We start from the raw sequence: 15,156 nt of genomic DNA, 5'->3' as shown, positions 1-15,156 counted from the left end.
AGAGGAAGGGGAGTAATGATATGAGGAGAAAGAAGAAGGCCGCAGTCAGCTCGTATAGGGCCTCACATCATTGTATGAAGTTTTAATTTTATTCTAAATAGAGGAGGAAGTCATTGGAAAGTTTCAAAAAGTAAACTGACATGATTCAAGTTGCATTTTAGATGCAAGCTCTAGTTGTTGGATAGAGAATGTCATACGGGGACAAGGGTCGGTAAAGAGAGGCCAGTTTGGAGGCTATTAGAGAAGATAGGCTAGACAATGCAGTGTGGATTATGTGGGTAGCTGGGGAGATAAAACTACTTCAAGCAGTTCAAAAGATTATATATCTGTAGTCTGAAATGATTTATGATTGGCTGTGCGCAGAATGTAAATAAACGATAGATGCTAAATTAAGGACAAAATAAGTGAATCAGATTTGACTTCTCTTTTTAAAGATGGGCTTCACAGATAAAAAGTGAGGACCCACTATCTCCCAGAAGTTGAGGATAAAGCCTGGCCTACTTTAACATGATCCTCACTGCTGTCTTCAATAATATTGGTACAAGGTGGTTGGTTGCTATTTACTGAGCATCTCCCATGTGCTAGACATTACCTAAGACAATATGCAAAATCTTAACATCTCACTAAAATCCTCTTAGTTATCACTGATCTCATCTTACAAAGAGAAAATTGAGGCTCAGACGATAGTTAGGCAAGCTCAGTATATTAGGGACGGTATTTTTTATTAAGTGCTTACGGGCATGGATTTCCTAGATATGAAGCCTGCCACCCTCTTTACTAACTGAGTGGTCAAAATGGAAATGATTCAAACACCAACCCTGTTGGAGTGAATGAGCTAATATATGTAATGTGTTCAGACATTCCCAGCCTGCTGTAAATCCATAATAAAGGTTATCGATTATCATTATTATTGCTCAAATCACACAGCTAGTGAATGATGTTCACTTCTATTTAGTTTTTTATTTTCAATAGTGATTATACCAACAAATAATGAACATGGCAAAAAAAAAAAAAAAAACCTGGGGTCCAACCAAACATCTTACAAATCAACAAGTAATTTTTTCAGGTTTATTTACTTACCAATAGCCATCATAAAATGGGAGGCTAAAGACTTTCTAAATATTAATTCTTTTTTCTTCTTTTTCAAGTGAATTTTAAAGTGTAAATGTCAACTAGTATCTTATAATAAATGTTAAAAGAAAAGCTTTAAAATATGCACATATAAAATGGTCCATTTCAACAGAGGAACCAGTAGTACAGAAAAAATTATAGATAGACCAAACACATTCTATATATCTTTCTAGAAAAGCACAAACGATACCATAATCAGATCTATAATCTATGGGGGATCAGAATTGACCACTCCAAAAATGTATCTTTTTGCCTTGCCTTGATTACTTTTAAGAACAAAAGACTCTGAAAGAAACTTTGACACTATTTCAGTCCTTTTATTCATTGTACTAGAAACTTAAATAGGCTTAAACAGAAAATTTTAAAATTAATTAATATATTCACCTGTTTCCAAATAATTCAAGCATCTTGGAACATCTTAACTCCAAATATCCTCTCATGTTACTCTTTTCAAGTTTTTGATTTTTTTTTCTAGTTTGGTGAGATTAAAAAATATTATTGTTTTGGGCCCGGCCCTGTGGCTGAATGGTTAAATTCGTGCACTCCGCGGCCCAGGGTTTCGCTGGTTAGGATCCTGGGGGCGGACAGAGCACTGCTCATCAGGCCATGCTGAGGCAGCATCCCACACAGCACAAGAAGAAGGACCACAACTACAGTATACAACTATGTACTGGGAGGCTTTGGCGAGAAGAAGAAGAAAAAAAAAAGATTGGCAACAGATGTTAGCTCAGGTGCCGATCTTAAAAATATATATTATTGTTTTATATTGCAACTTTTGTTTACCTTTACTACATATGGATACTTTCATTACTTTTCATTCTTGGTTGTACCTCAAGTGCCTGGATTCACTTCCTGTTGGGGACTACCTTAACTAAACTCTTACACTGAACTTTTCAGGTCACCCATCTGGTATAAGCTAGGGTTGCTGGCCCTTAATTACAAAACCTAAGTGGAAGATTTCCCCTCTGCATTCAGAACTAAGACCCAAGATTGATAATTTTCCTTATGGCTTTCTGAGTGGGTTGATTTATATCAAGTTCAATTGGTATGTTGCAGTGTTAGCCATGTGTGGACCCAGTCTTATAGGGGGCAGGCTTTGGGCTTTATTTTCTTCCTCTTCTGCCCAGAAACATGTAAAAACCAGTACTCAATGTCAGTAAATGCCATTGAGGTAAAAACCAGTTTCTGCATGTGGTTTTACCACCAGAGTAAACAAAGCTCAGATTTTGGCTTTACCATTTCTTGCTGACTTTCTCGCCAGCTCATTGATAAAATCAAGAAATTTAAATAATGTTTATTTATATACATACATTTAAACCACCATTTTAACTTTTTTCTTTTGGGAAGATTGGTGTAATATTTAACATTCATTTTTCTGTTACAGAAAACTTAAATATAGTTTTTAAAATTATGTAATAAAAGTAGATGCCCCCAAATAAATGTGAATTAAGTCTTTCAAAGACCACCCTTTGGCTATAAATTAAGCATAAACTCAATCTGTCTTTCCAAGTTCTCCTCAATTTATCATCAGATATTCAATCTTTCCAGCTTATTTCTATTTCTACACATAACCTATAATGTGGCCAAACAGCTGTATTTACTTTTCACAAAAGTGCCCTGGATTCATGACTGTGCTTGTGCAAATTCTGCTCTCTTTCTAAAATACTTTGTCAAAATCCACTTCAAGGGCCATTTCAAATGGCGGTTCATCCAAGAAGTTTTCCCTCGTCTTCCATCCGGATTTTATTTTCTCCTTTTCTGACCTCTCCAAGCTATTTGTATGGTGGAATAGATCAAGAACTCTTTCTGTCCTGTAATTTGCTATGTATGTGTGTGATCTTAGACAATCTCTCCGTAACTCAATTACCTTACTTAAAGCAAAGAGGATTATACCTTTCTTAGAATATTATCTTACTCTGAGGATTGAAATAGGGTAATTCATATATATAAAACAGCTGGTTCTCAGTTAAAGGTAGTTATTTTATTGTTATCTTAATTATCCTGTTAATAATACCTGAATAACATCTATTAAGTATCCTGTGTTAATAACCCCATGTTAGTATAACTTAAATATTCTGTATTATAGTTATCTATGCATTAGTTTTATTGCCTGTTAGACAGGTGTCTCCCAAGGGGAGGGGATTCTCTTTTACTTGTCTTGGTATGAACTAGCATAGTGTCTTACATTCAGTAACGTGAGTAAAATTTTGTTTCCACTGAAATAAATTGAAGAAAACAGTGTCTAGGTGATATAGAATTAGGGAAAGGAGAAGTGGAGTTACCATTTACAACTGGAAAGAGAGAGAGGCAAAAATAAATTGGTACCCTGAAACCTCCAGATACAACTAAGAACATAGTGGTCATCTTCTATTTTTATATCTATCTATCTATCTATCTATCTTTTCATAAATAACTGTTATTGAAGCAAAGAGAAGTAAGCATGCTAATGATAAAATTGGTTTAGGTTATCTTTTATGGAACTGATCTGCAGGTTGATTTCATTGTCATCAAGGTTCCCAGAGCTATGCTCTAATTTGTAACCAGTCCTCTAATTCCCATTATGAATAAACCATAGTTAAATTAGATCGTGACTTTATGCAAAAACTGAAAAGAAGTGTAACGCTCTGAGGAAACTAAAAATCTCTGTCGTAAAACACTTTTTTCTAAACATCCTCAGAATCCTCTCTCTTCACTATTTTATATTCACTGAAGAGTCACTTGGGGAGGTAGTAGGATCAGTCAGTAGCATGTACTTAGATGCTTGAATTCCCAAGTATTTTAGATGTTTGTATTAAGGACAAATTAAACTGAAAGTTGTAGTCTGGGGGGCTTTCGGAAAAGAAAAGCCTTTAAGCAATTAATGGCTTCTTCAAGTGGTGCCTATATGGAGAGCAGAACCAGGAAACTTGTGTAGCAATTTATAGTAACTGGGGTAAACGAACCATAGTTAGAAGTAGAATTTATGAACTGTTTGCTAAACTGGTAATTAGCCAGCGAGGTAATGCCACAAACTGGAGGTGCTCCTAGCACAATGGAGCCAGAATTATTTTGTTGTCATTTACAGCTTAAATTAACTGACTTCCTCAGTGTTCTCTCTCTTGGGAGTTGAGGCTTGTTTTGTTACATTTAACACTTAAAAAGAAAAGTAGAAACAAGAAAAACTGGTAATGAGATCAGGAAAAAAGTTTGAAGACCTTTGAAGACGAACATTTAGATTTTCTGTTACCTTAAATTTGGGAAATACCAGGAATAAATAATTTGAAGCTTTCTTACACACACATATTCTGTGTTTAAATTAATTTGAAGATTTGTGATCATTGCTGTATTTTCTAAACATACTGTTGAAAATGGAATCATTTGAAAATGTGAGAATTCTTTTGTTATTCCATCTCCATTCAACCATTTGGCATGGTGCAAGCACATTATTACTCAATAAATTTGAGTTATTTTGGATTATTTCTTGTCTGAGAAAGACCAATTTAGAAACATTAAATATCCCTCAAACTAGTGTAGGAGCCAGCCTGGTGGCATGGTGGTTAAGTTTTTGCACTCCACTTCGGCGGCATGGGGTTCACGGGTTCAGATCCTGGGCGTGGACCTACACACTACTTATCAAACCATGCTGTGGCAGCATCCCACATACAAAAAACAGGAAGATTGGTACAGATGTTAGCTCAGGGCCAATCTTCCTTACCAAAAAAAGAAAAAGTGTAGATCTACAATGGAAAAAATATTAAAGCACAGCCCAGAAGCATCACGATAATGTCATATTTAAAATTATTTTGTCTGTAACATTTGATCAATCTATCACTGTGTCACTGAAAGGAAAAAACAATAAATATTTTTTATAATTGGATTGCCAATCAATACCAACATGATCTAGTTTACAATAAAGTAAGATGGAGAAAGAGAAAAATAAAGGCAAGATGAAATTTTGGTTACTGTGTCTGTTAGTTTTCAGTTTGGCCCATGGCTTCTATTGGAAGGAAAATTCGATTCAAATGATGTTCTTTATTTGGAGGATTTTCTGAACATGTGTGAGGAGTGTGTGTGTGTGTGTGTCTGAAAACTGCCTATGAAATTGGTCATGCAGCTTTTGAATATAGATTAGGAAGCTGGAATCCTTATCAGAAACATCATAGATACTAAGAAGGAATTCCATCACTATTGTCCATGTAGATTGAAATACAACACCACTGCTAAACAACTTGATGGTTAATATTGTCATAGAATCATTGACTAGCATCAGACTTGGTTTTAAAGCTCAGCTTTGTGATGGATGACCTTGAGCAAGTCACTTAATCTCTTGTTTAAATTTTAAACTTGTATATCAGAGGTGACAATATCTAAATTAGAGGGTTGTAAGTTGGCACATACTGAGAACTAAATTAAAAGTTAGAAGTTGACTTAAATCATTTATCTCATTTTCCACTAACTATAGCTCCTTAAGCATTTCCAATGGTGAGAAGGCAGATGAAGAGAGTCCTTTCGTTTGAGTTAGCATTTCAAATGGTATTGAGTTTGATGAGCATGTTACAAGGACGGGAAGGAGAGAGAAGGGGAAAGTTTGAATAAAGGTTAGAAGGTGAGAAAATGAAGAGCCTGTCTTGGGTAATTGTGAGTGTCCAGTATGGTTTGAAGTTAGAATACTTTGGAGAGTTTTTTGGGGGAACAGGGCAGAAATGGGTAGAGACACATGGAGAGAGAAAGATAGCTGAAGAGGTAACGAGGCAGGTGTAGACTCTGAACTCCATGTTGGCAGGTACCCTGTATGTTTTATTCACAGCTCCACTCCTGGAAGCAAGCATTATAGCAAATAGGCACTTACAAATATGAGATAGAACTGTATAAAACTCTTTGTGTTCTCTCGTTTTTAACAGACAAAAACGGCATTTCATATAATTCAACTTAATATTTGTTAGATGGATTAATGAATGAATGCAGAAAAATTATGGAGGACCTCAAATATACTCATGAATTATGGTTGTATTCAATAGAAGATTCAGATCAGTAGTTTCAGCAGGGGCATAGCATAGTCACAAGTTGTGCTTTGGAAAGGTTCCTCTGGTTATGGGGGAAACATGGTTTATATGGGGAGGGAGAATGGAGGGAAATTAAAAGCACAATTTAGGGTATTTGCTACTCCAGAGATTTTAAGTGTCTAATCTCAGGCATTGGCAAAAAAAAAGAAAAAAAAAGAAAGAAAGAAAAGAAAACTGAAGGAAGAATGGTTAACCATATGCTTAAATTAGTTTGAAAATCTAATTTGCTGCTGAGTGAAGGTTTGCTCAATTGGCCTGTTGATTGAAAGGATGGTGGAACCCTATTTACATAGAATTAAAACTGAATCTCTAGGGCAAATCACATCAGTTTTTCTGTAATACATCTCTAAAGGACTAGGGCAAGCAATTTGAATTGTTTTCAAAACCAAGTAGTTTCCCTCCTTAAAGATGTAAAAACTATAGCAGGATGGATGGGAGTGTTCTTACCTTTTTATACATCAGGTCAAATCTAAATTATTTGAGTTATATGATTACAAATATATGCAATTTTGTCTTAAGAAAGTTCCTCCTACAAATTTTTAGTATTTACTTTAACTTTCCTTACTGATTATAAACAGAATATATAATAATTACATACATTTTGTAAACTACAGAAAAGCACAAAATTAAAATTATCCATAATCGACCTCTTAGAGATAACCTGTGAACATTTTGGGTACTCCAAAATATTTTTTATTTATTGATATACACACATACATATGAATGCATATATATGTATTACATATATATGTATATATAATTATTATTTATGTTGCATCTATTCTTGGCAGCTATCCTTTTTACATTTGCTTGTCTTGTTACCATATTTATGACTATTATTTAGTTTTTATGCTTAATGGGTCTCTGTGCTTTACACTCATTTGTGTTCCCATGTTCTGTGAATCAGGCCTGCTGTTATCTATTGGTAATGTTCTTAGTGGTCTTTGTGTCCTTGTGCTATTTCTGTCAGTGACCCAGAGTTACTTTCTCAGACATTAACCTTGACAGTAGTCAGGTGCACAAACCCATGGCGAATGTCCAGACTCTACTAGGGCTCTACTGCAACTCAACTAGACTGAGGCAAAATGTTTGTTGATTCCCATCTTCTCATCCTTCTGACTACATAGAGGCAAAGTGACTCCTGGGACGTTTGAAACAGTCTGTATTCCTTCTTTTGCTGGAGGCAATACATAGAATTACATAATTTCCAGAATCCATGGATTTCTATATTCTTCCTTTATATCACAATTTATTGACATTATTTTTTATTTATGAATTGCTTCAAATCCTGGGATTTGTGTCTTCTTTCATCTTATTGCTGGATTCATAATCTCCAAATTTATTTTGGATCAGTGTTGATGAGGTCAAGTAGGGATAGTAACATCTTATCACTTTAAAGAGTGGCTTCCGTGTAGCAAAAGTTTTCAATGCGACCTCTGTAGTAAGGCTCAGTTACTGAATTTAGCAGTTATGGACATAAAGGTAGAGGTTAGTGGAAGATTACTCCTATTGGCTTCCTCTACTGACTTTGTGGAGTTTCAGAGGCCTAGGCTTGAATAAGCCATTGATCATTTGTGAATTGACCCCATTTTTTTTTTTTTTTTAAAGATTTTATTCTTTTCCTTTTTCTCCCCAAAGCCCCCTGGTACATAGTTGTATATTCTTCGTTGTGGGTCCTTCTAGTTGTGGCATGTGGGACGCTGCCTCAGCGTGGTTTGATGAGCAGTGCCATGTCCGCGCCCAGGATTCAAACCAACGAAACACTGGGCCGCCTGCAGCGGAGCACGCGAACTTAACCACTCGGCCATGGGGCCAGCCCCGAATTGACCCCATTTTTATTTGAAGAGGCGATTCTTCCTAGAGACCAAGAATGTTCCTCTATATTTGTAATTTCCATTGCTGCTGTGACTGCATTTATTTTGTCTCCCATTTTGTGTTTTCACTAGTATTTTAAAGGGAATGTGGTGAAGGTTAAGCCGGCAGAGGCTTGTGCAGTTGGTTTTCATTGAAATGGGGAAGTCAGCATCCTAACTTCATGATAGTCAATGTAAGGCCATTTGCTCATCATCCCCTTAAGCTCGGTGGACCTATGGAACAGCAAGTCAACATCCTTGGGAGATAAAACATTGTATATTGTAAGCAGTTCATAGGTATTAAATCTTATGAAATCAGCTATCAAGCTTCTCTTCCCTTAGATAAATAGTCATTTTGATTATCTTATTTCCTTTGAAAGCATAGATTCTAATTTACAAAGGAAGTCAACTGATATATTCTTGATATATGAATGCTCATTTTCTCTCATACAATTTCTTAGACACTGAAAAAAAACCAAGATACCTAGGGTCTACATTGTTTTATGTTCTTAATATGTAAAAGACATTGTCAAAGAGGAAACAACAAAACAGCTTGTTCATTAGCAAACACAGCATGTAGGTGGAAACAAAGGGACAGAAACTAGACCCTAATTATATCCATGAATTCTTCTTTTTTCTTAGAAAAAGTAAGAAGACTCCATTTTCCCCTCAGTAAGTGTGTCCTTTAGGGCTTGCACTAAGAATATATTTTTCCATATGTCTGTGACTCAGTATGCGAGCCTGATCATTGTTGCCTAATAAACACAACATGAATTCCCACTAGAAGTCAACTAATGGGTACTTCAAGTGCAATTTTCCATGCGTGTTAAATAAGTAAGTTGAAAATTTTGCTACTCTGAAGTTCCTTTGGTGAGCAGGGTTGTATTACGAGGGGTTTTGGACAAGTCTTTGCTTAGATTACAGTCTCATAAAAGAAAAATTACACTATAACACTGCCCCTCCATAGGATAATTTTTATTTTTTTGGATGCAGGATTTCTTCAGCACCCATTTGAATTACAGTCCATTATCTCTGTAACTGGTACCCCCCTCTGTCTAAAAATGAAAACTGGTAATTAAAGTAGTTTGAAATTTCAATAATTGTGAATAATTTAAAAACATAAATGGCATATTCTATGGGGTTCAATAACATTTTATATATGTACAGATGGAAAGGAAACAAAATAAACTCTGCCTTTACTAAAAACCAGGATTCTTTATTTTAGCCAAGATTGTCTTTGTCCACAAAAAGTACAGGAAATTGAAGATGTAATAATCAAGGCTTAATATTTGTGCGCTGCTGGAGTGCTTCTGGGTGATTATATTTTAACAAAAGTTAATGGCCAAGTAATGGAAATAATGAGCTGAAGTGAAAATCCAATATGAGTTTGATGAGCAGAACATTCTGAATGAAAGTATGCTAGAGGAGAAAATCCCCATGGAACCTTTTATGCCTTAGTACTCCTGGAGCTTATTAGTTTTAGTATGAAAATGGACATGATTGATAAAGGAACCTAAATGCATATGTACTGATAATCTTTAAAAGTGATGGGGCAAAACCTGGAGATTCCTTGAAAAAAACAGTATGAAAATTTTTGGAAAGCCTTCTTCTCTATTTCCATTAACTCGTCATATATATTGACCTATTTGCACATGGCCTATAATGCTGATCATGGAGCAAGTAAATATTCAGCCTGCTAGTACAGAAACTATCCCAAAGACACTGAACTAGAAGTAGCTAGGTTGGTGAGAATGGCCATGCCAGGAATAGATGATGAGAACTGGAGATTTGGGGCTCAAATGGACAAAGAACATCAATTTAGGGGCATAGATTAATGAATAACAAATTTATCACACGGAAGACCTAAAGAATCCTTTGATCTCAGATAATAACTTAATTCTTAAGTACTCTTTCCCTTAACCACTGGCGAAAGAAAAAGGGAGTGGTAAAAATTTCCAGAACTAATAATAAAAAAAAATTGATGCCAGTATTCAAAGATTCAAAGGTCCAAAGGATACCATCATCATCACCTCCCCTATTAACATTGTCAGCAGTAGCATCATCATCACAAACAATATTCACTGAACACTTATTAAATGCCCTATATCAGCCAGTGTATTTTACATACAAAATGTCATTCAATTCTCACAACTCAATAGGTTACTCTTTTGGATTCAAATTTCATAAGAGGGGATATAAATTAAGTAACTTGTTGAAACCTTATAGTCTGCAGGATAAGCAGAGCAACTAAGTCCTGTTTTATACAGTGGGTTATACTGTTACTCACAGTGTTACAGTGCTTTGTAAATTACAAATTCTATAGACTTATAATCAGTCATCATCATTATTAGCAATAACATGATTTACTGTATGAGCAGCAGTTCATATGGAACATTTGTGATATGAACAATTCATTCTTTGATATAAACAACAAAAAACTATAAACAACTCACACACTCTAATACAATCCATTTTCTTATATACTTTATGTTTATAATTTAGGGCCAAATAAATGAGATATTTTGTAACATATAAGCAGGCAACCTGTTTATTAATCAGATTTCTTCCAAAAGTCATACTATGTTCTGGTCATTACTTATCGAACTTTAAAATTTAGGATAATGATTTACCTATTTCTTTAGTGAAACAGAGGAATGCAAAAAAAAAAAAAAGAAAAAAGAACGCTGTGTTTTGAAGACCTCCTTCCCCCAAAAAACAAAACAAAACAGAACCTGGAAGATTCAAACAAAATTTAGCAGAAAAAGACAAGTCAATGAGTTATTTGGCCCTCTGTTGATAAAATGTGATTGACAATTAAACTTCAGTTATTATGACATTGCATTTAGAGTTTAGAGTTAACTTACAGTTAACTCTAGATTCAAATTCAACTTTTTGAGTTTCTGACATGTTTTCAGATTAACAGATGACTTTTTTCTGCAATCAAAATCTTTCATTAAAGTTTTATGTCATTGCTCTGGACATAATTTTATACTTTGAAATTGCTATACTTCTCCCATTTAAATGTTTCTCTTATAATGCATTATTACTTTAACTCTTTTTCTCCAGTATAATAAATACTAGTCTTTATTTGCCTATACAGGAAACCATCATTTGCTCTTCCAATCTTTAATTTGGAATGAACCCAAATAACTACGAAAATTATGAATAAAGGCCAAAGCTAATTCATTTAACTTTTTTTCCCCAGTTGTAGTTTGGATGAGTGGGGAATATATTTGATGTAGATCACGTGAATGGTGAATATATTTATAGGCCAATAAAATAAACCATGACTTGAATCTGTAGTCCCAAGGTGAAATATATGACACAAACATTTCAAAGCCTTAACAGTTTTCTAACACCTCCATTTCCACTTAAATTTATATTTACAACTCTTATCAAATAGTTGGTGTGCTTTAAAAATAGAGGGAAGTAATCTAAAATATCTGTTAGAAAATAAGTTGTCATATATAACTGAGATACTATTTTAAAGAATGTATTATATATACATTTGATAATCTAAATTTCAAGTCTCCATTCATATATTTAGAATATAGTTTTCTAAATATCTCTGTCTTGTACTGCTTCGTGGAATTCTTCCTATTGTTATTTAAATCTTAGTTTCTTATTTTAATATTTGAATGTTTGTGTTTTTTATATACAGCTAGATTATATTCTTCGTGAAACCTGGGACTGGCCAATATGGTATCAGATTGTACATCAGTAATAATGGTATTTTGCAAGTATGCCTGTTGATTTTAAAAGTAAAAGTGCACTACACCTTTTGGCTTTGTTGTTACATTAAAATAGTTTACAGACCAAAATATGTAGACCAGGGTAGGCAAAATGCTAAGTAAATGTGTCCAAGTCTTGCTTTTACCTGAATAAATAAAAATACATTTCAGCCTCCTCTTTGAAGAGAACTTTGTCCAGAGGTATTGACATCTGGAAAAGCGAAGTAATCTGAGTTTGAGGTCAGTGTATTATCTCACTAAGCTGAGGGTTAGCGGGGAAGAGAAAGGGGAGCAAGAAAACTGAACAATTCACAAACTGTATTTTTAAACTTCTGGAAAACAGAAAAGTTTACTATGCTTATATTTGCTCAATAGAAAACTCACATTCCTGTTCCTCTCTCAATACTTTTGCTTTGACAAAAGAAATGCCACCTAAGTCTTTAAAACTCCATGTGATGCCTATGAATAGTTGATGAAGAACATTCTACATGAACTAAAATAAATAGAAGAAGGCTCATGTGTCATTGACAAACATAAAACAAAGTAATGATAGTATACAAATTTTTAATATATTCAGAAAAGATGATAACCAAGCAATGTAAATTATTTATTCTTACTATACAAGAAATGATTTTCTTCTGCTTTAATAAGGTTTGTGTCAGGTGTTTTTTTTTCATATTTCCTTGAGCAACAATCCAAAAAAATTCAATTCACCCATACGCAATTCAACCATATGGAATACTTATCTTGCAGTTTGTGATTTTTCCAGCTCCCCACACACCCCCTATAACAAAGACGAATTTTCTTTCAAAACAAGATGTCCAGTATGACCCATGTCAATTCCCAGTGATCACCTTTTCCAGGCGGCATAGATCCTTGGCCCTAAACTGAACCCAATCATTCCACAACTTATTTCACCTAAGACAGGCAATTTAAATCAGTGTTTCTCAGATTCGAATGGGAAACAAAAATATTCTAAAGAAATTTTTCAAATATTTCAAAATATTCCAAAATTACTTAAAGAAATATTCAAATAGACCCCTAATGCTGACTTAAATTATTTTAACTCTATGGTTACTTAGATCTGTACAAACATAGAACAAGGCATAAAGTCCTTATCCCTTTAGATCAAATGAAAACCAAAACTCTGAAACAACATCTGCAACATTATTTTAACATAATGGAGGATAATATTTTGTCAAAGCTGAATCACCATTTGCAACACCAATATGGTAATGATTGATAGAGCATGGAACTTTCGAACCTGGCATACAAGACTGTCATGTGATGATTAATTCTCTTATTGTTTTTCCCAATTTGTACTCCTGTGGTGTCCTTTGGCTTTACTTACCAAAGACAAATCTTTACACGTTAAATATTCCTTTGCACATTTCTCATTTGCCTGTGCCAATCAAAGTAATCTTATATTATTTTGCATCAACATGATTGAAAACATAAAGGCAAACGTAGGCATAAATTTCACTTGGAAATATTCCATCATAAAGTGATCATCCAGAAGATCCAGAATATGTTTCTATTATTTTTAATATTAATATTGAAATGAGAATACAACCCCTAAAAATTATCGTAGATAACTTGTGGATCCCCGAAGCTACAGACCCAAAATGATAACCAAAAATAACTAGCTTAATGAAAGTATTTGCTTTCTTCATAATCTGCTGAAATTCCCAATTAGTGGTGAAACACCATGGAGGCAAAGAAGTCTGATTATAGTGAAGTAGATCTTTGGGTTCTTTTTTAATCACTAGATAGACAAAACCATATTTCACTTAGTTCATGAAATATGTCTCACAATTATTGCAAGACTCTTTCATGTATACTTTGTATCACCTGTAACTTCAAAAAAGTCTGATCTTAAGAATTTGAAATATGAAATAGACTTCTAACCTTTTGTTCTCTCTAACTGCTTTGTCTCCCTTCTTCCAAGAGATGGTTGGTTTTGGAGAGCCTTGGGGCTTGCACTCCATGGTGACTTCTTGGCCTTTGGTAACAATTATTGTTTTCTTTAGATGATTCAGTGCAAAAGTGGGAGCTGAAGCTATGAAAAAGAAAATGTTAGTTCTACCAGAAGCAATGACAATGACCTCTAATGGGATACATTTCTATTAAAAATCATAGAATAGGTACACATGTAAAAGGCATGGACTCAGAATTTAATTTATTTTTGATTAATACATATCTTACAGCTAGTCCTTACATTAGCAGGTAATGGTTTCATACAATGTGGGCTCACAGACAAAGCCTACTTTAAAAAATGACATGATTTAATTATGATTATCAACCTTAACTGTGAAATACTAATGAGCAGTTTGCATAAACAGTGAAGAGGCTGGCCAAGGGATTCTATTTTGGGCTTCCTTTGGAAAACTGGAGATTACCTGTGGAGAAGGCAATCCTGCATCATCCATTTCTTTTCTAAGTCTTGAATTAATGTATATTTTACTTTAATATTATACAAAGTTGAATATAATTTTCAAAGAAATATACTTTTAAGAGATTGAATGATTTAAGTTTCAATTAAAATTTTTATTTAATTGGTTGTAATTATTCACCTAGTCTGATTATTCATTAGTATTAATATTGTGTTTACTAGATTTTTACAAAGATACTTTTGATTTAAGCTTCCCAAGTAATTTCAGTGGGTGGCTGAGGTTGAGGACACCGAACTAAAAGAACACATGACACAGAGATTATTACAAGTTAAAGAAAAAAAAAGACACTTTTGAATGTAAAAGAGAACTTGAAAGATATGTCTACAAGTCTACTGTATCTGAGACATTCATTTATATCAAAGTGACAATTTCATGGATATTTCATAAGTATTTTATATCCATAATATAGCAGTATAATGCATGGCACAAACAATGCTAAAAGATATGTATGCAACATAAAACAGATATGTACACAAATGAAACAGGTTAAGAAACTGAAAGAAAAGTGAAGGAATTTAAAAAAAAATTTATTTATTTATTTTTTGGGGTTGAAGGAGATTGGCTCTGAGCTAGCATATGCACCAGTCTTGCTCTATTCTTTTTGCATGTGGGACACCGCCACAGCATGGCTTGATGAGCAGTGTGTAGGTCCGCACCCAGGATCTGAACCTGTGAATCCCAGGCCACAGAAGCAGAGCGCTCCAACTTAACCACTACAGCACCAGGCCAGCCCCTAAGGAAACTTTTGTGGCGACTACAGGCAACAATTTTGGTTGCCTACTGGGAATAAACCTTACAAGAGGTACTTTTGAAAATCTGTGTACTGAATGAGAAAAGGACACCTTTGATAGTGTTTCTGGTTAACCATCAACTGGGTGAAGGCTGAATCAGCTTGTTAATTCAGAAATGTTGGCATGTGAGCTGACAAACAAGTACAGTAATAATT

General features: G+C 34.3%; 1 protein-coding gene across 2 annotated transcripts in view; it reads right to left on the bottom strand.

Annotated features, from left to right (window-relative positions):
* Nucleotides 1-15,156, bottom strand: part of CNTN5 (contactin 5) — a 1,129,093-nt gene that overhangs the window by 218,424 nt on the left and 895,513 nt on the right. For both annotated transcript variants that reach the window (XM_070623012.1, XM_070623013.1), the window contains one exon: nt 13,666-13,816. In XM_070623012.1, the coding sequence (XP_070479113.1) occupies nt 13,666-13,816 (151 nt within the window). The remainder of the gene's footprint in view (nt 1-13,665; nt 13,817-15,156) is intronic.

Source organism: Equus przewalskii, chromosome 6, assembly GCF_037783145.1.
Source record: "Equus przewalskii isolate Varuska chromosome 6, EquPr2, whole genome shotgun sequence".
Classification (NCBI taxonomy): Eukaryota; Metazoa; Chordata; class Mammalia; order Perissodactyla; family Equidae; genus Equus; species Equus przewalskii.
Note: the sequence above shows the minus strand (reverse complement) of the source record. Positions and strands in the feature narration are given on the sequence as shown.